Here is a 23,802-nt window from a genome sequence, read left to right as displayed (position 1 = left end):
CATCCTCTCCTCTCAGTAATTTAAATTGCTTTTACTGAACAGTACATTGTATATTTATGTGATGCCATTAGTCCACACTGAGGTTCACTGTGTGAAAATGCCCTAATACAATCATCAGTGGATCTACTGTAAGGATGTTATCAATATTAATATCACTGCTCCAAATCATGCATTATTTGTACCAATAGTTATACTTCTCTTGAGCAGATGGTTTGTCTTAATCTTATGAACACTGTGTAGAATGTAATGGACCAGGGTTTCCATCTCCTTCTGATGACCAGAAAGTTTACAGCCAAATTAAAGACTTAGCTTCAGAAATAATATAAATATGGTATATACACTTGTAGCATCATATCTGGTTCTACTCTGTCCTCATCCTCATTGTCTCCTTTATCTTGCCACTTTCAATTCACTCTATCCTGTCATATAAAGGTGTCGCTCCAAGTTATTTCTAGACAGTGCATGATGAATGAAATATAAGAATTTAAAAACACACAGGTGGTGAAAAAGGCAAATACCCTTAATGGCAGTTGTTTACTTCCCCTTGCTCTTCCTGATAAAGACTTTATTTAAATATGAGTAAGTTACAAAAGAACGATTCAATTCAGGAAAATCAGATTCAGTGCAAACCAATAAGCTAACAAATGGGTCACAATAAGCAAATACCATACGATAGGGCCTACTGACCAAAGAATTAGCTGGCCTGAATATCTAAGCAGGCTCAGAGCTCTACTGATATGTCCACAAATCCCAGGTTTGGGACGATGCTTACTGGGTTCAGGATTCAAATGTGGACTACTATCTGAGATCTACTTTTAAGAAATCTGGGGCCTGAGACTTCCCTGGTGGTGCAGTGGTTAAGAATCTGCCTGCCAGTGCAGGCGACACAGGTTCGAGCCCTGGTCCAGGAAGATCCAACATGCCGCGGAGCAACTAGGCCTGTGTGCCACAACTACCGAGCCTGTACTCTAGAGCCCATGAGCCACAACTACTGAGCCGTGTGCCACAACTACTGAAGACCTCGCGCCTAGAGCCGGTGCTCCGCAACAAGAGAAGCCACCGCAATGGGAAGCCCGCACACCACTACGAAGAGTAGCCTCCACTCACCGCAACTAGAGAAAGCCCGTGGGCAGCAATGAAGACCCAATGCAGCCAAAATACAGCTACTGAGCTTGCGTCTCTCACTAGAGAGCCTGCATGCCACAAACTACAGAACCAAAGCACCCTGGAGCCTGCGCACCACAACTAGAGAAAAGAAAACCCGCACAATGCAACTAGAGAGAAGCCCGCAAGCCACAACGAAAGATCCTGCATGCCGTAACTAGGACCCGATGCAGCCAAACATAAATAAATAAATAAATAACAAATCTTAAAAAAAAAAATATCAGGATTGACTAATTCCAGCCACAATTTATTATGAAAGTCTCGACTTTCCTATAATCCTCTATCTTGCAATTTGTCTTTTTTCTTCTTGCACAGTTCTCATTAGAGTTAAGAAATAGTAAGTAACTAAAAGAACTAAGGATAAAATGCTTTATATACCATCTTCCATGTTCATACTTTGGAGAAGATAACTTGCAGTGTTATCTAATCAGTGCCCCACTGGCTGAGTAGATGGGTGTGAAATAAAAGAAGCATTTGGTACTAATGCCCAAACTTCAAAGGGATCCTTGAATTACACTTGCAAACCTAGCAGTGACCCAGTTCCTGTTATGCCTCAAAACTATTAACGGTATTGCTTTGGATTTCCTGACTTCCTATGATTTCAGCCTTTTCTGGGGGCAAAGAGTTCCTATCAGTTGTCTAGGAGAAGCAGCAGACTCCAGAAAACCAGTACAGTTCAGTTGAAGAGTTAAGAAAATGGGCTGTGGAGCTGGATGAGTCCAGCTCCTGGTTCTACCGCTTGCTCATTGAGTGACCTTGGACAGATGGTTTAATTTCTCCATCTGAAGTTTCCTGATCTGTAAAATGGGATGACAGCAATACTACTTCTTAGGGTTGTTGTGAGGATTAAATGAATTGCTGTAACTTAAAACACTGCCTGGCCCGTAGAAACACTACATCAGTTCCCAAGAATAATTTTTTTAAGTGAAGTATGGTTGATTTACAATATTGTGTTAAAGTATTGTTTGTTATCACTATTGCTGACTTTGCAAATGTTATCTTTTTCCATTAAAAGAGTTTTTGGGCTTCCCTGGTGGCGCAGTGGTTGAGAGTCCGCCTGCCGATGCAGGGGACACGGGTTCGCTCCCCAGTCCGGGAAGATCCCACATGCCGCAGAGTGGCTGGGCCTGTGAGCCATGGCCGCTGAGCCTGCACGTCCGGAGCCTGTGCTCTGCAGCGGGAGAGGCCACAACAGTGAGAGGCCCGCGTACCACAAAAAAAAAAAAAAAAAAAAAAAAAAAAAAAAAAAAAAAAGAGTTTTTAATTTCTGAGAAAAAACAAAACTGTTAATGGGTCACAATGCTTACAGAATTAAGTATAAGCTCTTCTTCCGGCATCCAAAGACTACTTTTACTCCAAGAACACCCTATGACATACTTTTAACATAAGGTCCCACTTTTAACATAAGGTCTATGAATCAGGAAAAAAATTATTCTAATTTTATTCACTTTTTTCTCTTCTTCAAACTCCCTCTCATCTCTTAAAATGTTTCTATCAATTTGTTTCATACCAAACCCTTCACCTGCCTCAGGAAGAGCATGGTATTTAAGTGAGTTTTTTAGAGAAGTTAATCAAACTACGACTACAACCCTTTTTCCTACAAAGATCTCTCTAACATGCCTGTTTTCTGCTCTTTTTCTAATCCTGACTTGAATATCTGAGTGGCCACAGACATTTCTAGTCACTTCGGGGCCTTTGGATACAAGGTAGAGAACTCTTTTTTTTTTTTTGTGGTACGCGGGCCTCTCACTGTTGTGGCCTCTCCCGTCGCAGAGCACAGGCTCCGGACGCGCAGGCCCAGCGGCCATGGCTCACGGGCCCAGCCGCTCCGCGGCACGTGGGATCCTCCCGGACCGGGGCACGAACCCACGTCCCCTGCATCGGCAGGTGGACTCCCAACCACTGCGCCACCAGGGAAGCCCAGTAGAGAACTCTTATACAGACCAGCATTACTCAGACACTAAGATATTATAAATATGAAACATGGCAGTGGGACAAAACTGTCATTTTTCACATCCTGGAACACATGTAAACTAATATCTGACCAGCATACTGGTGGAAACTAGAAGGGATTTAGAGTTTGTTTCATCTCTTGGTGAAAAATCATTGTTATAGTTGCTTTATGGATTTTAAGAAAAAAGTTTCAGAATGTGTTAAATAATATATTTGTATATATAATCTGCCAACTTTTTTTTTTTTTTTTTTTTTGGCGACCAGGGATTGAACCCGGGGCCCTCAGCAGTGACAGCGTAGAGTCCTAACCACTGGACCTCCATGGAATCCCCAATCTGTCAACATTTTAATGAGATACTTGAGTAGGCTTAGTTTATAGAAAGAACCATACATATGATGTTTGGATATAAATTTAACTGTGGCAAATTTTTGCATGGTTTGAAAAGCGGTTTTATCACTCTAAAAATGTACAATAATTTAATATCGAGAGTCACATAATTAATCCATCCCCAGTTGGGACTCTCATTCCTAGAAGAAGATGAGTTCTTGTGGAGAAGCAGCTGCTTACATGCTCTTCCTTTCCTCCTCTTACCTTTCTGCCTCCTTCACTCTCTCCTTCCTTTCTTTCACATTTCATTCTAACATAGATTTTCACTGACCTATAACTGATAATCCTTTTGCTTCACTGAGCTGCCTCAGACCCAAAAAGATGCTAAACCACTCATCCTATCAATAAAACACTCCAGTGCTTGGAAAACAAATCAGAACTGGACAGTCCACAGGAGGTGGGGAGGTAAAGCACTGCACCTCAAGGGCGCAGACTAGCAGAACTGACTTCAACCGCTGTACCCATCCTGTTGCAAAAAGGTGTGTGTTGGGGGGGAGGGTGATCATTAAATACCAAATGGCTTGCGTTTGGTCCGCTGCTTTACTTCCTTTTCTGAACCTCTAGGACTTCAGTGTTCCCTAGCAACAGAAGCAAAGGATCAATTTAGAAAAGTGCTTTCCAGAGCATTCCTATCTAGCTACTGACCAAGCCATTTTAGTTTATGTGATCACACAACTGAAATTCAAGGAGATTTATCACTGACTGTCCTCGGCAGCAAAACTGGAAGAGTACCGCTTGATATGTATGCTACTAATGTCTGAGATGACTGATTCCACCTCTACTGCACAAGCATGGATTGGTTTCAGGAAGAATTAGTAGTCTCTGCATCTCACCGTGAACCGACAGTGTTGCTAGGGAAACTGGTAATTATGTGGCAAAATGGAGGGTGCAGAAGAGAAGAAAAAGGGTTCAGAAGAGATGTAAGGTTTTAATCCAAATCAGCATGTTTATAGTATAGTTTGCTGATATTCTGCAGTCATATAATTTAATAAATACCATTAATTATATGTTTGACAAGATACAGATTTCTGAACTAAAAGAAATGAGCAGAAATGAATAAGACTCTGGAAAGCTACTGGTTACTGATCATACTTTGTGTATGGCATAGCAGGAATATATATTTATTATAAACTACGACGAATTTGAAGAATTAAAATACTCAAAAAGGTGAAAAAAACACATTGATTTGATTTCTGACTTTTTTAAGAAAACAATCTTATCGAGTTCCAGATATAAAAATTGTAACTCCATAAAAGCTCTAATAAAATTTCTTTTTTTCACCTCAAACACCCTTTAGGGTGGAGAAGAAAGAAGTGTTGCCATTTTGATATTATACATAGTAAAAAACCAAGCCAGAGAAGTTGAATGACCTTCCTAAAGTCACATACCTCTTCAGTTAGTGGTAATGTTGGTGCTAAATACTCTTCTTTAACTGCCTGGGAGGCATTATTTACAGATTATGTCTTAGTAAGGGAAAACACAGCAAAAGGATATAAACTTAGTGAACAGATGCAAATCTCTAAATACCACTTTACTTTTAAATGAAAATTTCCAATACTTTTCACTTTCAACGGCTAAGAGTTTAGTTCTGAAAGTTAATGATATGATATAAACACTTGTTTATCAGGAAAATCTCATTGGAGACATTTTAAAATGTGCGAAAGAGCATCAAAGAATTAAACAGTTCATTAGTGATCACAGTTTTACTGCATGTCAAACCACTGCCTGTGAGTTGTCAGTCCCTTCACGACTGCTGCCACATGACATTCTTTTATTTCACTTTTCTAAGGTCTACTAGGTACCTATTTTAAAAGATGAATAAAAAGTTTTATGTCCGCCTGTGCATTTATTGTTATAAATTCTTATACATTCTCTAATTTATAAATACACTATACGTATTAAAACATTCATACACATTCTTATACACACAGTCTATGCACGGGCGTGTGTGAGGGAAGCAAATAAGTGATTTATTTATGGTTGGTGTATGAAAGAAGACAGCCATTCACAATACAAAATGCTTCCCGTGTTCTGGTCTGATTTGGTCTCTGACAGGAAAGAATGAGACATATACACAGGACATCGAGGTAAAAGCAGAAAACTACACAGAACTTCTTAGTGAATTCCAAGTGCTAGAAGTCAGCCTTCTGATGTTATGAAAAAGATCTTCTTTCTAGGGACTTAAAAATCACTCATTTTAAGCCTTACTAATTAATACTTAAGTAGTGTAACTCACCCTATATGGGACGAGCTATCAATTTAAGGCAGTTTATTAAGCTTATCAATTTTATGGTGGTTTAAAAATAATATCTGACTTGTCCGATTTGGAATTTTGTTAATTCTTTACATCAAAGATTTATTTTTGATAAGATGAGAGAAAAATTATAACTTCCTAATTTGATAAGCCCGTTTTTCTTTCCCACAGCAGGAAGACTTTTTCAACTTTTAAATTTCTGAGTTAAAAAAAGAAGAATGTAAAAAAAAAAAAAAAAAAGAAGAATGTAAGGCCAAATTTTTACAGTCATTAAAAACATTTTTTATGGTTAGGTTAAACAAACCTTGACTTAGGCCATCTTGACAAGGTGTCTGCTTGACATCCAAGTTCTCCAAGGTATCTCCCTTAGAGACCTCACTAAGAGATGTTCTTCTCTCAAAGATGTTGTTGTTATTGTTGACTTGAGTCCCATTTTGCTTCAGTAGCCTGAACACCTCAGCTTCCAAATCTCTAATCTAAGAGAGAAAAAAAATATCCATTCATGAAACCCTAAATCAGCACTTCTCTCCAAGCACTAGGCAAAACTACCCTATTCTTTTTTTTAATTTTTATTAAAATATAGTCGATTTACAACGTTGTGTTTAATTTCTGCTATTTAGCAAAGTGACTCAGTTATACATATATATACCCTTTTCAAATTCTTTTCCATTATGGTTTACCACAGGATATTGAACATAGTTCCCCGTGCTATACAGTAAGACCTTGCTGTTCATCCAACCTATATATAATAATTTGCTTCTGCTAATCCCAAATCCCCAGTCCTTCCCTCCTCAACCCTCCCGCCTCTTTGGCAACCACAAGTCTATTCTCTATGTCTGTAAGTCTGTTTTTGTTTCATAGATATGTTCATTTGTGTTGTATTTTAGATTCCACATGTAAGTGATATCCTATGGTATTTGTCTTTATCTTTCTGACTTACTTCACTTAGTGTGATAACCTCTATTATTTCATTCTTTTTAATGGCTGAGTAATAGTCCATTGTATACATGTACCACATCTTCTTTATCCATTCATCTGTCAATGGACATTTAGGTTGTTTTCACATCTTGGCTATTGTAAATAGTGCTGCTATGAACATGGGGGTGCATGTATCTTTTCAAATTATACTTTTGTCTGGCTGCCCTATTACTCAGTGGCTTTGAGCATATAACTCACCCGTACTTGCAGGCCTTGAACTTCCACAAGATGAGCTTTTTCCAAATCTTCTATTTTCTTTCTTTCTGCTTCCTGTCTTTTGATGAAATCAAGTTCTCTTAAGAAGAAAATAATAGATCTCATTGCATCAAACACTCAATAAATGAGGAAACGTAAAAATTCTTATCAGAAGCAATGAACTGCACAGTGAAATAAATAACTACACAGCTGTTTAAATAAACAAAACTCAATCACAGAGAACAGGTATCTAGTAACGAAAGCAAATAAAATGTCTTAATGGGGGCTTCCCTGGTGGCGCAGTGGTTGAGAGTCCGCCTGCCGATGCAGGGGACGCGGGTTCGTGCCCCGGTCCGGGAAGATCCCACATGCCGTGGAGCGGCTGGGCCCGTGAGTCATGGCCGCTGAGCCTGCGCGTCCGGAGCCTGTGCTCCGCAACAGGAGAGGCCACAACAGTGAGAGGCCCGCGTACCGCAAAAAAAAAAAAAAAAAAAAATGTTTTAATGGATTACAAAGTAAAGAAAAATGCTTTGATTCTGCTTACTAAGATTTTCATCTGTAGCTCCTGACTCTAGAGCACCCGTTCATATTTAGATAGAAACTACTGAACTAATGACCCATGTTGGACAATTTAGTGGAGATAATTACATGTCAAGTAGATATAATTCCACATTTATAAAGTCATTTACCTAGTAAACTGATGGAACTGGATGGTAAGAGTTTTAAAAAGATAATTATAATAAGATTGCTTCCTATAAATGGCAGTAGAGGGGCTGTTGGGTCAGAAACACTGAGGGGGAGCTGTCACTACATACCTGAGGATAATATGGGGAGAAGGAGAAATACCTCCATTTGAGAGTCTGGAATGCAATATGCAAATTTGGTAGAATTTATTATAAATTATTACATGAAATAGAGTTAGGTATATTTTTGGTAAAAAGAGTTAAAACAGTGATGTACTGAATTCATGGTCATAAGAACAATTCCCCCCTTTCTAATACACTTTTTATAGCAATATCTTTTAAACATTACAAACATTATTTCCATGATAGGAAATAACAGTTACGGTGACTCTTACATATATGCTTAGCTTTTAAAATTTTTTTGCAGTACGCGGGCCTCTCACTGTTGTGGCCTCTCCCGTTGCGGAGTACAGGCTCTGGACGCGCAGGCTCAGCGGCCATGGCTCACGGGCCCAGCCGCTCCGCGGCATGTGGGATCTTCCCGGACCGGGGCACGAATCCGTGTCCCCTGCATCGGCAGGCGGACCCTCAACCACTGCGCCAACAGGGAAGCCCTATGCTTAGCTTTTAAGGCTTGACATAGAAGGCCAGATGAGATACTGGTGCTACTTTCTATTATTCTAGCTAGCCATAAGTAACTGTTGAAAAAAATCCGTAAAAATCTCCCTGGTCAGTCTCCCTGAAATTACACCAAGATTCAACAGATGGAAGCAAAGCAGCATCAGCTCAGAAATAGCAGTTGAAATTTAAAAGCAGAGTGTGGTGATGGTCTCTACTGCACTGAACCAAGGCCCTTTGATTCTCTCAACAGCTGAAAGAAGGAAACTGGCAGGGCAGGAGGTCTTGCTAGTCAATATTTACACTATCTGTAGTGGGAAAATTCTGAAGTTAACTGATTCTAAGAATAGACATAGAAGCAGCCTCATCAAGGCCCCAGTTGCTGCTTTGTAAGTACTTTATCCAATAGTCATTCTGCATGACTTCAGCTGGGCTTCTTGCTTCTAAATCACAGATGTTTCAAAAAGGATAGAGGTTCAAATGGTTTAACAGTTACTATTAATGATTAACAACAACAACAAAACAGGAGGTTGCCAAAAAATTATAGAAGAAAAACTATAATCGCATATGAAAAATGATGCAAGAGATTCTAAAACTTAATGTCTATTTATGCATTACCTATGCTCCTTAGGGGCATGACTCTGAGGCCACCTTTTCTTTTCCACTAGATATTATGAAATTACTGGATGTAAACCTTCTTTAGATACACATAACTATTCTTTAGTCATTGGAAGCTGCTTACTTTTGTTGAAAATCCTTGATCAGTTTCTTTGCCTTGTTGTACTTCTTTTCCAAGGCTTGATACTGGCTTTGAGTCTCTTTGAGGTGCTCGTTCACCGTGTGGCATAACGTTTGAGCCTCAATCCAGTAGCTCTCCAACTTCAACATTCTTTCTTTATTCTCTTCTATATTCTGCTGGAGCTGGGTTTTTTCTAGTTCCCACCTCACTTTCTCATTTTCTGCGGCTTGTAGCTGGACAAAGCAAATATCAAAGCAAGCATTATCTGGGTACTTCTGTAGCAAAAATCCCTCATATTTTTATAGTGTATTTTAAATTCCATTGTTACATATATTCAAATCATCAAACACACTGAGATGAGAAGAGCAAGTATTATTTTCATTATTACACAGATTATAAAATGGAGGCCTTGAAAAGTGAAAATGTTTGTACAAGGTCACGCATCTGATAAATGACAAAACATGGATCTGATTCCAACTCCCATGATCTTTCCATCACACTATGTGGTGTATGAAATTCTCCGAGCAGGAAAAAGTGTTTTAGAGTTTGATTCTATCCAATGAACTTCAACACGCTTTCTTTTAGAGTTTTTCTTTTTTTTTTTTTTTAACATATAATTATAAATGAAAAGTTAACTAAAAAGGGAGTGGGGAGAGGCAAGCTGGGAGGGAGAGAGGGCAGAAGCACACAGTATGGCCTAATGGATAAGAGGGGGACCGTGGAGTCATACAGTTTAGATTGAATTCCAGGCTCTGCCATTATTGGCCTTTAAACCTTGGACAAGTAACTGAAGTCTCTAAGACTAAATTATGTTATCTTTAATCAGAACTGTGATATAACACATCAGCATGCTTGGAACAGCTCCTTGGGCATAATAATCTGATAAAAGTGATTTTTACTTTGTTTCTATCCCTTTTGATGATATTATCACATCTTTTATTTCAACTGACATGAACATAGCTTGTAGCTCATTATTTTGCTGACACTGTTCTGAGTTTCTAGAGCCTAATAAATCCTGATTTGAATAAAAGTATAAAAGACAGTGTGAGTAAAAATATAAATGATTGCTGAATTAATTTAAATCTCTCTGATGGGACAGAAAGGCAGCTTCTCGTGGTTTCTGCTTTCAGGGAAGCTTAGGAACAGACAACACACTGGTCCAAATCCCTCATTTCTGAAGAAATTCAAGACTGATCTCTCAGGTAAGGGGTCAAAGGTCATTTATTCACAATAACCAGCTAACCTTTAAATGAGTGCTTCATCTACTTCACATGCCTCTGTTAAAGTTCAAAAGGATGCAGAGGCATTATAAACTATCAATTTTCAAAATCTAAAACATTCCAAAATCATTCGGAAGTGGAAATATATGTTTTATGTATATTTTAAACTAAACACATTGGCAAAACAGGTTACAAAGTAAAAAGTAGTCAAAAACATTTCAAGATTAGGAATTCTATTATCAACTTGGATATAAAGAGTCATAGTAAAACAAGCTAATCTATGGCTATTATATGCCAATATAATATTGAGAAAAATATAAAATACTAATTTATAGAATTTTCTAGATTAAATATCTAACACATAAGCTTTGTTAAAGCACTTGCAATCCCAGGTGAATCTTTTTCCCTGATTGTACCTAACAACTAAAAAAAAAATCTTCTATTCTTCCATTCTATGACAAGAAACATGGCAATTTAAAACAGGACTGGGTATTTGCTGCATCTTTTATTAAGCAATGTTTTGTGTTTGAGTTGTTTATTTACCAACCACTACTAATTTAAAACTTATTATTCACAGAGCTTGGTTGAAACCATGAATGATGTATAGACATGTTTTGACTAAAGAGCTGCAGAGTTATTAGCTAAAAATACCATTTAACCAAAATAGCCTTGCTAATTCATCTCCATTTAAAACACATGGAAAAACCAAAACAAGTGTATCTAATGTGAACAGGGAAACGGACTGTTAGTAGTGTGAGAACAATTATGTCTCAATTTTTTAAAAGACCATAAAAAATAAAGATTATTGTGTTTTTAAAGTAACTCAAAAGATATTTTTAAATCTTTGAAATTATGTACTTGATAAAACTAAACACTGTTCTAGAAACTTACAAGTACCTTATAATTTACCAATTAAAAATGCCCTTCTGAATTATGTATTATTTCATATATAAACTAAAAACATATACTCCTTTAATCAAGACCTATATTTCCCCACAGATTTAAATAACATGAACTAAACTTGTCTAAAGATTTCTGGTAGCACCTGGCACCTAAAATAAAATTATTCATATATTAATTAAATTTCATAATATTTAATTACTAGACATTGGAAGTTTTCTCTGTGAAAGATAAGTAATGGTGCTATGTTAAAATACATTATCTCTGATGAATAAGTTAAAATAATTAAACATTTAAGATAAGATAAAGAGATACAGTATAACGGCTTGTGCTTAAGGAATTAGTGGTCAAAATGTAATTTGGATTCTTGAACTATTATAAACATTTACTTTTTAATTTAATTTATTTTTTTAAATAGCAGGTTCTTATTAGTTATCCATTTTATACATATTAGTGTATATATGTCAATCCCAATCTCCCAATTTATCACACCACCACATAAACATTTACTTTTTGAGGAAAGCTCAGAGGGAACGGGCCACATGTGTGCAAATATGTAATTAAAAATACTGTGCTATTTTCACTGAGGGGTATGGTGGTGCTAACCCCCTAAGAGTATGCACTGCAGGATTTTCCGCTAACAGTGGAAATGAATCTCTCACATTTGTATTCTTTTCAAATGCACAGAAACAAATTCCTTTAGTCCTCGGGTTGAATTTATTCATAGCATCTGAAGTTTAAAAAGTACAATTCAAACATCATGTATTGGTGCTTACCTTGGTCTTCAATTTTTGAATCTCTGCTTCTGTAACTGCATGTTTGATTTGCAACTGAAAATGGAAAAGGAAGAAAAAATCTGAACTAAGTGTATCTATATTTTTAAAGCTTCAGCAGCTAGCAGAATACCTTATTATATAGCTGAAGGCCTAGAAAAGTGCTGCAATGCAGCAGGTTGTAAATTAAAATGTCTAGTGTGTAAAATGACTCTAGGTGCAAACTAATTAAACATGGGTTTATGGCTCACACTCCCTAACATCAGATTAGGTTACGAATTTAATTGCTCAGGGACCAAAGAGAAGGAAACACATTTTCTTGCCCTCTTTGCAGCTCTTCCTTTATGATTTGAGGGTCAAGGAATTGTTTCCTTGCAGTCTTGTGGATTGAACAAGCCTCGGCAGGCAAGTCAGCCCGTGGCCGCGGGAAGCTTCAATTCCAAATCTGGAAGAAAGGTGGCGCTCTGGTTCCGTGAGTCGCACGCATTTTAGGCTTAGCAGCTCTTTTACAGCTCAGGCTGCTGCAAAGCTGGAGAAGAGGATGATGCAGTCCCGCGGCGAAATCTGTAATTTTTTTTTTTAATTGCAGGAAAGTACAGATCTAGTTTTCTGTCCTTTAAAAGATCTACTCCTATTGAGGACCTTAGACCCCCACCCCCAAAGCTTCAGCTACAGTTTATTCTCCTGAGAGCCACCATTTAGACTTGTTTTGCTTCTCCCCTCCCCCACCCCACTTTTTCTTCAATAGGGAAGAAAAACGAAGGAAACGTTCATTCCTTAAGGGATAAATAAGTACACCAAAATTTACGGAAAACTTTTTATGTGTTGAAAATCACTTTTCTAAAATCCTTGGGGCCAGATGGTTTTGGAATTCCGAGTTCTTTTCAATTTCAGAAATGCAGTAAATGCATTTTTCCATAAATGCTTTTTGCCCACAGCAGGGTCTGTGGAGGCAACTCTGTAATGAGACACATGAATATGTTTGCCACCAAACATGTGAATATTCTCACTAAGGGAGGTACCTAAAGACTGTAGCATCCTGTCAGTTTCAGTCAGATTTACTACCCAAGTGATTGTTCCACAAAATTATTTTAAAAAACTGTCTCAGAGCATTTTGAATTTAGGATTGTACAGAGGGACTGTAAACTTCCCATATTACTGTAATCAAATAAGTCCAAGATTTTCTTATCAGAAAGACGGCTAATGAAAGACAGAAATGTGACCTTTGGAGATCACACCACCTCATAACCCTCAGCTTTCTCTCTGGTTTGTAATCTGTACTTCCTTGGTTTTCACCTGGCCAGCAGGGGCGTATGGGAAGGATGACGAGGGAAAGAGTTAGAATCAAGGACAGGGTTCATTCAACACCCTTAGATGCTGATGAATAAAAGCCCAGAAACTGAGAGGCCCATGCTCCCTGCAAAATGCCCCCTCCGGGATGCTTTCAGCTTTCCGGGCTCTGCAGCTACAGCTCTGCTCCTGCTGAGGGGTGACCTTGAAACTTTCAGATGTGATTCTGCCCACTCTCCTGCTTTCAGACCTGGTCACTCTTGCCTCTTCGGCTCTTGCTCCTTTCACCCTCCCTGTTCCCAGGGCCTTCTGTGCTCTAACAGTCTCTAAAGAGGAAGTACTCTTTGTTAGCACAGTGTCTAGCATAGAGTAAGTCCTCTATAAAGTTAGCCAAGACTAAGAATGATTTGAAGAACTCAGATGTGATTACCCTAACTCTACTTCTCAGTTAAAGCGCTAAATGCTGTAAAATGTTGCACCTGAAATAAAAGCCCTCTGGTTCTAAGCTGAAGAGTAGCAAGAAATCAAAAAGGCAGACTTTTTGATGAACACCGCAACTAGGAGGAACTGCCGTATCTTATTTTCTCCGTGGTTAACTCCCTGTAGGGTAATATATTGCAATACAACTTGCTGGGACTTTGGATTTTCTTTGTTCAAATCGCCATGTTCTCTAGCAAGCTACTTCTCTGGGCCCTGGTTTCCCATATGAAAAATGAGAGGGCTAGGTGGGAAGAACCCCAAGGCCCCTGTAAGTACTCCAGGTGTGACACGAAATGAAGGGCCTGGAGATGGTTGTCAAGGCGGCAGAGTCTAGGAATTCTCGTTCCAAGCCAGCATTTTCATCCCTATGAATGCATACACTAGACTAATCCGCTGGTGTGTGGGACAAACTGACGTGAAACTGCGAAGAAGCCAAGTTGATTTTCAGTTATCCTGCCCCTCCCATCTTAGCGAAACAGATAACAGAAGACAGCTGAACTCGTAAGCGGTGAGGTGAGAACACTGGTAAAAGCTTGAAGTGTTACTCAGTATAGCCCAATCCTTTAGCTACAGGAAAGCAGAATGAGGTCTGTAAATTCAGACATTATTCAGAAGATGGACAAAAGTTTTAGTGTGAGGTTTCCCCCAGTACTCATAAGGCTGAAAATTATAGATATGTGATTATTTTAATCCTGCATGCACATGAAGAGAACTTCTACAAATCCACCACTATTAACAGGAAAAGCAATAAAAATAAACTAATCTAACACTTTCATTTTATATAGGAAGAAACTGTGTTTCAGTAGTTTAAGCTGCAGAGCTAGTAAGTGTCAAAGCCAGGTTTTACGAATTCCAGTCCACAGTCCTCTCCTCTAATACTAAGTTTCTTACATTCGTAGGACCCTTTTTCCCTTTTTCATCATCTCCTTCCTCACTGCAAATGAATCTGTAAGCGAGGCAGGACAGGCACTGTTAACCTCGCTGTTCAGACAGGGAAAGAGGCTCAGAGAAGTTACATGGCTTCTTCAAGTTCCCAGCAGAAGCAGGTGGTGGAATGGAAATTATCCCAGGTCTGACTCCACCTACCTCTGTTCCTCCCTTCCTTATGCCCCTCATCTGAACCAGCTTTGGAATACATTTTTCATTTGATCATCACAGAAACCCTGAGGCATATGTGATCATTGTGACCTCCCAGATGAGAAACTAGGACTCCACCTGGAAACCACGGATCACTTCTGGTAGGCTGAGTATTCTGGCACTACATACAACATGGTGCTCAGTCAGCTGTTATGAGTCATGGAACTTAGAAAGAAATCTCTCCCTCATTATTCAACCAGCATTTACTGAATGAGACTGTGTGCCAGGTGCTGTGCTAGTTGTTGAGGATACACGAAAGCGACATAGAACCTAACTTCGAAACACTTACTACAGGGAAATTAATATATACCACCTCCTGAGAGAAGTTCCCAGATGCCTCAAAAAAATCTTGGAGAGAAACTTCAGGTGACCTGCGGCTTTGGCCTACTATGGACCCTGCCTCCCAGGCAAAGTGGGCACGATGGGCCTGGGATACCTCCATTTCACGAGCAAGAGGAAACTGCTGTTCAAAGAGGTGAAGTGACTTGACAAAAGAAGCACAGTGCATACAAAGTTGAGTTTTCTTATTCTAGAGCAGTTCTCCTTTCACGTTTAATAGGCTTTCCAGAGTACAGCTGTAAGGGTTTGCAGACAACCCCCGAGACTGGTCAGGCTGACTGCAGGGGGCAGGGTCTACAGGGCTGGTTAATAGAAACAGAGCCTGAAATACCTGTTGGACCTTTTGGGCTTCAGAGAATCTAGGTTTGGTGAAAAGACTTGGGAAGGGAGGATACAAATAAAAAGAAAAGGTTAAGGACTGCAGGTCAGTGTCTCTCAACTTATAAGATCAATCTCTTTCATCTCTTCTGTCATCTTGAACATGAATGGCATCAATATCCACCACAGGATTACAGCACAAATAAACACACACACTCCTATGGAGAACAGGAGCTCTCATATAACATTCTGCAGGTGTACCTGCTGTGTTTATTTTCTGTTTATTTCTTTCAAAAATATGAGTACAGCACATGTACTCACATCACTGAATCAATATAATCCAAATATAACTGCACTAGAAATAGAAACATCCTTACGCATAAACGTTGTAAAACCGAACTTCTGCACTCTTTACTTATCCTGTGCAAGCATGAAAAACATTTTTCTTTAAAAAGGAAAAATGTTATCTTCGCAGGAAAGATTTTAAGGGCGCTCTTGTACTGGAGATTTTACGGATAAGAGCGACATTCTCTGTTTTTACTTTAGAAGGGCAAAATAATAACTGATATTTGCATACAACTTTATGAAGTAGTTTCAGCATTGGAATCAGAATTTTTACAATGATCTCTGTGATAATTTGACTGCAGTCTGTCTTACCCATGACAGTGTAAGTTCCACAAAAGAAGAAATAAGTGCTGTTTTTGCCTATACTTCGGTGCTGTTAAAATGAAACTATGCCATATTGCTTTATAATTTCTGCTCAAAGGTTTATATATGGTACCTACCTTTATATTAACAAAAGTGTTTTTCTCAGGAAACATTATGCAAAACTAGCTGAAATCAGCTGACTGAATGATATTGTAACCTAATGTGAATGGCAACACTAACTGCCGTATGTGCAGCACAGGGTCACTCTCTAAGGAGGTGCCATAAACTGGTTATTGATGGTGAAGGTGCTGGATGTAGGTGACAGCCTGTAATTACAGCTACTCTTTAAGTATCTGTTTCTCGTTAAGTACATAACATTTTTTACCTTCTCTACATATTAATGGGAAGTTCCATAAAGATTACTATCTAATGCATTAATAACTTCTTCTAGATTACTTTTCATAGATTCTCTATGACTTAAGTAAGCAAAATAACACAATTTTTTACACTCCATATTTTTTCCTCAAGACAAATGCAGAACTGTTTTTACTGGGAGCTGATATCTATGGCTCCCGAGAAGGAATGGTGGAGGGGAAGCACTGCACAGTCCACTGAAATGGCACCTGGCCAGCAGTTTCCGATTCAGCCTCTTCCTACTTCCCACTAAATTTCCAGTGAAATCACATTACAAAAGAAAAACTCACAACCAAATTGACACTGAAACTAGAAACAACTGTTACTAGAATATGAAGGAGTCATGAAGTTGAATTAAGAAAAATCTATCCAAGCTTCACTCCCAAGACAGGGAGATGCTTTGTGTTGCTCTCACTGATTGCTTGAGATACCAGGTCTACGCAGTGAGGAAGATGGGCAACCTCTACTGTCCTTCCCAGGAGCTGTCCTCAAACCAGGTTCTCTAACTCTCCACCTTCCATATTCATTCAGAAAGCAACTGCTAGATGAGGAAAAGAATGCAGGAACGGTGGCTGATAGTGGCACATTGCCTACTTTCACCTGCAGACCCCAAAGTGCAACAATACAGACAGGGGCAGTCACAGTAAGTGCTTTGATAGCAAGGAATAACTTTTTTTTTTCCCTTTAACTTCAAGAACTGAGTGGCGAGATTTGGATATCCCACCTTAGTACAGAGAACTGCTTTAGATGATATGTTGTCAGAAAATAGCCACCAGGCTGGAAACTAGGCACATAGATATGTCCTCCTGATGTAGGTCTGGAAATGGAATTCGTAATTTTTAAAAGTGGCTAATTGCTGCTTGAATACAAAAAAAGGTTTTTGCCTCATTTCAAGATAAATAAATGAGAAAAAGGCAAAACTGAGCCTATTACTAAATACTTCAGATCAAGGAAAAGAGAGTATCAACTTGAAAATTCAAATAAGTAAACCTGTGAAAATTATGTATCCCATAAATAAAAAGACATTTTAAAGTAACTCTATGGAACACCAGGATGAAGAGAAAGTGAAGAAGCATGAGGAATAAGTGGAGAGTAAGGAAACTAAAAATGTAATTAAAAGTCATTTTAGAGGTGCTTAAGAGCATACCTGAACTTGAAGTTGAAAGCATATTTAATGCTACAGAAAACTGAATCATTGACATGAGAGGACACATTTGAGAACAATGTCAGAAATAGAAAAAAACAGAAAAGAGACATAAAAAAGATAATACTGAAGACAGGGTTTCTAGAAAAGAAACAGAAACTGAAAAAATTTTTAAATGAAGCAAATATTCATAGACTAAAATGAAAACATAAAACAAGGAAAGCAGATTGGAAGAAAAAAATTAATGAAAGGAGGCCTACTTCAAGAAACTGTAAAGAAGATGTGGCACATATATACAGTGGAATATTACTCAGCCATAAAAAAGAAACGAAATTGAGTTATTTGAGGTGAAGTGGATGGACCTAGAATCTGTCATACAGAGTGAAGTAAGTCAGAAAGAGAAAAACAAATACCATATGCTAACACATATATATGGAACCTAAAAGAAAAAAAAAAGGTTCTGAAGAACCTAGGGTCAGGACAGGAATAAAGACATAGACGTAGAGAATGGAGTTGAGGACACGGGGAGTGGGAAGGGTAAGCTGGGACAAAGTGAGAGAGTGGCCTGGACATACATACACTACCAAATGTAAAATAGCTAGCTAGTGGGAAGCAGCCGCATAGCACACGGAGATCAGCTTGGTGCTTTGTGACCACCTAGAGGGGTGGGATAGGGAGGGTGGGAGGGAGACACAAGAGGGAGGGGATATAGGGATATATGTATACATATAGGTGACTCACTTTGTTATACAGCAGAAACTAACAGAACATTGTAAAGCAATTATACTCCAATGAAGTTGTTTAAAAAAAAAAGAAATTGTGATAAAAAATTTAAAGTACAAGGTTAAAGTAATACAAGCATCCAAATATCTGTTGTCATTAGACTTTTCCTTTACAGTATGCAATGCTAGTTCAAAACAATGAAGCTTGCCCTACAACATTTTCAGGGGAAAATGTTGTGAATCAAAGTATTAAAACCAGCTAATTATCATTCCTGTGTCACGATAATTAGAATGAGAGGAGAGGAGAGGTAGATAAACATATGCTATGGCTATCATTTTGTTAAATGGTAAAGACATAGCTGCTGATCTCCTTTCTATGTTGCTGGGAGAAAATATCCTAAGACTGAGTCAAAGTTACTCAAGGGTAATCTCTAGAAGAGTAGAATAAAAATGTATAACTTTTAAGCTGCAGATGAAAATTTGATGTATCTAATGGCAAGTAGGTAAAAAGATCAAAACAAGAAGCATGGTAACTGTAATATATGAAATAAGGTGGTAGATGTAAGTTCTAATATTAAAATGATTAAAGTAAATATAAATGGGGTAAACTCACCAATTAACTGACAAAGACTCCTAGAGTAGTATAAAGGATTTAGGAATAGGTTGACTGAAGGAAACACAATTGTGCAAAAGGATACAGAATGGCTGAAAACAAAGAGATGGAAGAAATAGATACTGTGAAGCAGATATGAAGCAAAAGGAAGCCAGTGTTGAATTTTTACTATCAGACAAAATAGAATTTGGAGTAAAATGCCTCATTAGAAACAAGGAAGATGTTACAATAAATCGAAAAGCTGTAATAATCCTGAACATATAGGCAGCTAACAACAAAGATTTAAAATGTATAAAACTACAATTGCTAGAATTATAGGAAGAAAGAAACAACTGTAGCTGGCAACTTTAACATATGCTTTTTAGAATTAGTACATCAAGCCAACAAAATCTAAGCCACACAGCAGAGAAGACATGTGTGTCTGTATTATTAATCTTATCTATATAAATTTAACTTATGTAAATTTCATACCCAAGCACAGAATATGTTTGCTTTTTACATACATGAGAAATATTTAAATACAACTATTTATGAATTAAGTTACAAAAGATGTCTTGAAAATTAAGTTACAAAAGATGTCTTGAAAATTCTAAATAGCTAGGAATATGTTTTCTGAATAGTGTGATAAAATTAGAACCCAATAACAAAAGGATAGCAAAATAAAGTTGTTATGTGTGGAAAGTAAAATATGCCACTACATAATTCTTGTGTTAAAGAGGAAATTGCAAAAGAAATTACATCTAAATGGCAGTGGCATTCTAAATGTAAAAAAAAAATTGTGACATGTAGCTAAAGCAATATTCAGAAAAAAATTACAGCTTTAAATAGACTTATCAGACTGTAAGGGTTATCAAAAGTAAATGTACCAAGTGTAACTGATTAATGCCAAAAAATAAAAAAGGAGGAAAAATAAAGATATTGGTAGGAAATAATAAGTATTTTTTAATTTAAAAAGAAATGTAGGGCTTCCCTGGTGGCACAGTGGTTGAGAGTCCGCCTGCCGATGCAGGGGACACGGGTTCGTGCCCCGGTCCGGGAGGATCCCACATGCCGCAGAGTGGCTGGGCCCGTGAGCCATGGCCGCTGAGCCTGCGCCTCCGGAGCCTGTGCTCCGCAACAGGAGAGGCCACAACAGTGAGAGGCCCGCGTACCGCAAAAAAAAAAAAAAAAAAGAAAGAAAGAAAGAAATGTAAAGCTAACATGACAGATAAATTCTAGAAAAAAAAACACTGAGAAAAAATTGAAAGTACTCAAAGAAAGAAAAGAATAAAAAAAGGAACTAGTTATAGATACTAAAGATTTCAGTATTTTAAAGCGATATTATAAAAATATAAGTTAATAAATATGAATGCCTAGAGGAAATATATGAATTTCTTGAGAAATACAAAATACCAAAATTGGCCCAAGAAAAACTTGAAAAGACTAATAGCTATTGTAAAAAAGTATTTCAAATCTTCCTCCACAAAGGCACAGATGGTTTTACAGCTGAGTAATAACAAACTTTCAGGGAACAGAAATTGCCATCTTATGCAAGTCATTAAGTGTCTCTTATAAAAGTCATTTCTGAAAATGAAAAATAAAGAAGACTTCTCAACTTATATTGGAACTAATATAACCTTTGTGGCAGCTTTTGATTAATCCACTCTAGTTAAGATTTTCTTAGGTGACATTTATGTAATAGAGGGGACTATAAAATTTGAGAAAGGGTCAGGAAAAAAAGGCTTGAATTAAACAGATACATTCCATAAACTTGGATTAAAAGAGTCAATGTGATAAAAATGCCAGCTTTCTGCAAGTAATTTACTATCTTAATGCAATTACAGTACGAAAATGCAAGGAAGTTTTTTCAAGGGAGTTAAAGTGATTCAAGTGTTTTCTTGAATAAGTTGAAAAGTAATGGAATTTCTGAAGAGAAGAGTTAGATGGATCTGATTTATCCCATCAATGCTTTATATATATTCTAACAGTACGGCACCAAAAATTAATGAGAAAGTGGAACACAATGTGAAGACCAAAAGCAGTCCAGAGTGTTAAGGCACAAATACTGTAGATAATAACGCTGGGCCTCCAACCAGAAGGAAATGGGTAAATGAGCATGTAATAAAAGTGCTAGCCCCCTTGTCAGCTCTTTGGGAAAATTAAATTAGGGAGCTGTCTTGTTTATACAACAAATTCTAGTATATGCTTGATACCATTCATTCACCAAATATTTAACCACTAACTCTATGCCAAGAACCGTGCAAGGAATGTGGGTACAATATTCAGCAAAAACAGAGGAGCTTAGATCTAGTCTAGCAAGATACATAATGGCTAAAAGTAGGAATGACTGAGAGAATGTTAGTCTAATTTGCTTTGCCCAAACAGTGTAACATATACTTTTGCTTGAAATAATGTAATTAAGAGAACTCTATGTAATATAAGACTTTCTACAGATTCCAACACAAAATGACTCTCCACCTCCACCCCAGGTTTTGTGTATAATCTTGTGAAAAATATCTAACACTGTACAGTATTTGGGCGTGTATGTTAATCACATAAAGAAATTTCAAACTGTGGTAGTGGCAGCATACGAGATACAAATCCTGTGACAGAGGGCCACACAGTTGATACTGAGTAGCAATCTCCTGAAGAAATAAATATATTCATATGTTAAATATAAAACAAAAGAGAATAAAAGGATTAGAAGTGAAATGATGTGGTATTTGTCTGTTCTAGAGGTGGTGACAAACCTCCAATTCTTAAAAGCCAAAATTAAAACTACAGATTTGGTTACTCAGGCTAAAACGAAATCAGCCATGCTATATAGAATGGGTCCAGATCATGGAGCAGCCTACACCAACGCCAGCAGCCACTTTCTGTAAAAGTCCAAAGAATTTAGGATTTGGAGGCCATATGGTCTCTGTACAACTACTCAGCTTTACTGTTGTAGAATAAAAGCAACCACAAACAATAAATAAATGCACATCCATGGCTGTGTCTGAATAAAGCTTTATTTACAAAAAAAGGCAGCAGGCCCAATTTGGCCAATGGGCCATAGTTTGCCAGCCCCGGGTCCAGATCACGCAGCTGTCTGCACTATGGAGTCAACTTCAAACAATATTTATGGAGCACTGACTGAGTCCTTGGCTCAATTCAGAAAATGGAGGCTATAACCTTCCATATACTATTTCTGCTTTTTAGGCTCTTTAGCTTCCACTAAAAAAACGTGTACCCTATTTCCAGCTCAATTATCTAACAAAGAGTAGGGGTCATGCTTACCTGGCAACATGCAAGAGCTATATAATAGGTTTTTGCCAGGGTACACAACCTTGTCCTCACTGCCTCAAAGTTGGATTGAGAGTTACAACATTCAAAGAAGTTTTTTGTTTTTTGTTTTTTTTTTAGATTCCACATATAAGTGAAACCACATGGTATTGTTCTTTTCTCTTTTTTTTTGATTGGAACAAGAATTTATTTGAACAGATTTATCAGAGGCTCACCAAAATCACAGCAGCATCAACCACAACTGCAACCACAAACATAAAACAAACAAAAATATAATACTTTAGAAGACCCTTGGAATCCCATGGGCAACTATCAAGGACATTTGTGTATGATCACAGCTCTTTATTCCTCTATTCCTTTCATTAGATGTATGTCAGAAGATGGGAAGGTGAGTGGACAATAACAAAGAGACACACTAAATTGAGAGTGTTATACTAATTAGTGCAAAATATGTGAGGATTTCCCAAAGTGTAGCAAGAATGAGATGAGGAAAATAATACAAGCTACAATCAGTAAAATCAGGAATATAAGCAAGGCAGGGGCATCTACTGAATATGACTGAGTCCTCTTACATTTCCTAGAAGGTCCTAGGGTCTTTTTTTTTTTTAAATACAGCAGGTTCTTATTCGTTACCTATTTTATACATATTAGTGTATACATGTCAATCCCTATCTCCCAGTTCATCCCACCACCACCACCCTCTTTTCCCCCTTGGTGTCCGTACATTTGTTCTCTACATCTGCATCTCTATTTCTGCCTTGAAAACCTATTCATCTGTACCATTTTTCTAGATTCCACATATATGCATTAATATACAATATTTTTCTTTTTCTGACTTACTTCACTCTGTATGATAGTCTCTAGGTCCATCCACGTCTCTACAAACGACCCAATTCCATTCCTTTTTATGGCTGAGTAATATTCCATTGTACATATGTACCACATCTTCTTTATCCGTTCGTCTGTCGATGGGCATTTAGGTTGCTTCCATGACCTGGCTATTGTAAATAGTGCTGTGATGAACACTGGGGTGCATGTGTCTTTTAAAATTATGGTTTTCTCTGGGTATATGCCCAGTAGTGGGATTGCTGGGTCATATGGTAATTCTATTTTTAGTTTTTTAAGGAACCTCCATACTGTTCTCTATAGTGGCTGTATCAATATACATTTCCACCAACAGTGCAAGAGGGTTCCCTTTTCTCTGCACCCTCTCCAGCATTTGTTGTTTGTAGATTTTCTGATGATGCCCATTCTAACTGGTGTGAGGTGATACCTCATTGTAGTTTTGATTTGCATTTCTCTAATAATTAGTGATATTGAGCAGCTTTTCATGTGCTTCTTGGCCATCTGTATGTCTTCCTTGGAGAAATGTCTATTTAGGTCTTCTGCCCATTTTTTGATTGGGTTGTTTGTTTTCTTGTTATTGAGCTGTATAAGCTTTTTATATATTTTGGAGGTTAATCCTTTGCCCGTTGATTCGCTTGCAAATATTTTCTCCCATTCTGAGGGTTGTCTTTTCGTCTTGTTTATAGTTTCCTTTGCTGTGCAAAAGCTTTTAAGTTTCATTA

The 23,802-nt window shown here is 37.8% G+C and overlaps 1 protein-coding gene across 3 annotated transcripts in view; it reads right to left on the bottom strand.

The window, feature by feature from the left end:
• PPP1R9A (protein phosphatase 1 regulatory subunit 9A) overlaps positions 1-23,802 on the bottom strand; it is a 318,841-nt gene that overhangs the window by 54,137 nt on the left and 240,902 nt on the right. For all 3 annotated transcript variants that reach the window (XM_032643664.1, XM_032643666.1, XM_032643663.1), the window contains exons 8-11: positions 11,869-11,922; positions 8,976-9,205; positions 6,936-7,032; positions 6,064-6,235 (exon numbers count right to left, since the gene is read on the bottom strand). In XM_032643664.1, the coding sequence (XP_032499555.1) occupies positions 6,064-6,235; positions 6,936-7,032; positions 8,976-9,205; positions 11,869-11,922 (553 nt within the window). The remainder of the gene's footprint in view (positions 1-6,063; positions 6,236-6,935; positions 7,033-8,975; positions 9,206-11,868; positions 11,923-23,802) is intronic.

The sequence above is a fragment of the Phocoena sinus genome, chromosome 9 (genome assembly GCF_008692025.1).
Source record: "Phocoena sinus isolate mPhoSin1 chromosome 9, mPhoSin1.pri, whole genome shotgun sequence".
Taxonomy (NCBI): domain Eukaryota; kingdom Metazoa; phylum Chordata; class Mammalia; order Artiodactyla; family Phocoenidae; genus Phocoena; species Phocoena sinus.
The sequence above is the reverse complement of the archived record's forward strand: the minus strand, read 5'-3'. Positions and strand labels throughout refer to the sequence as shown.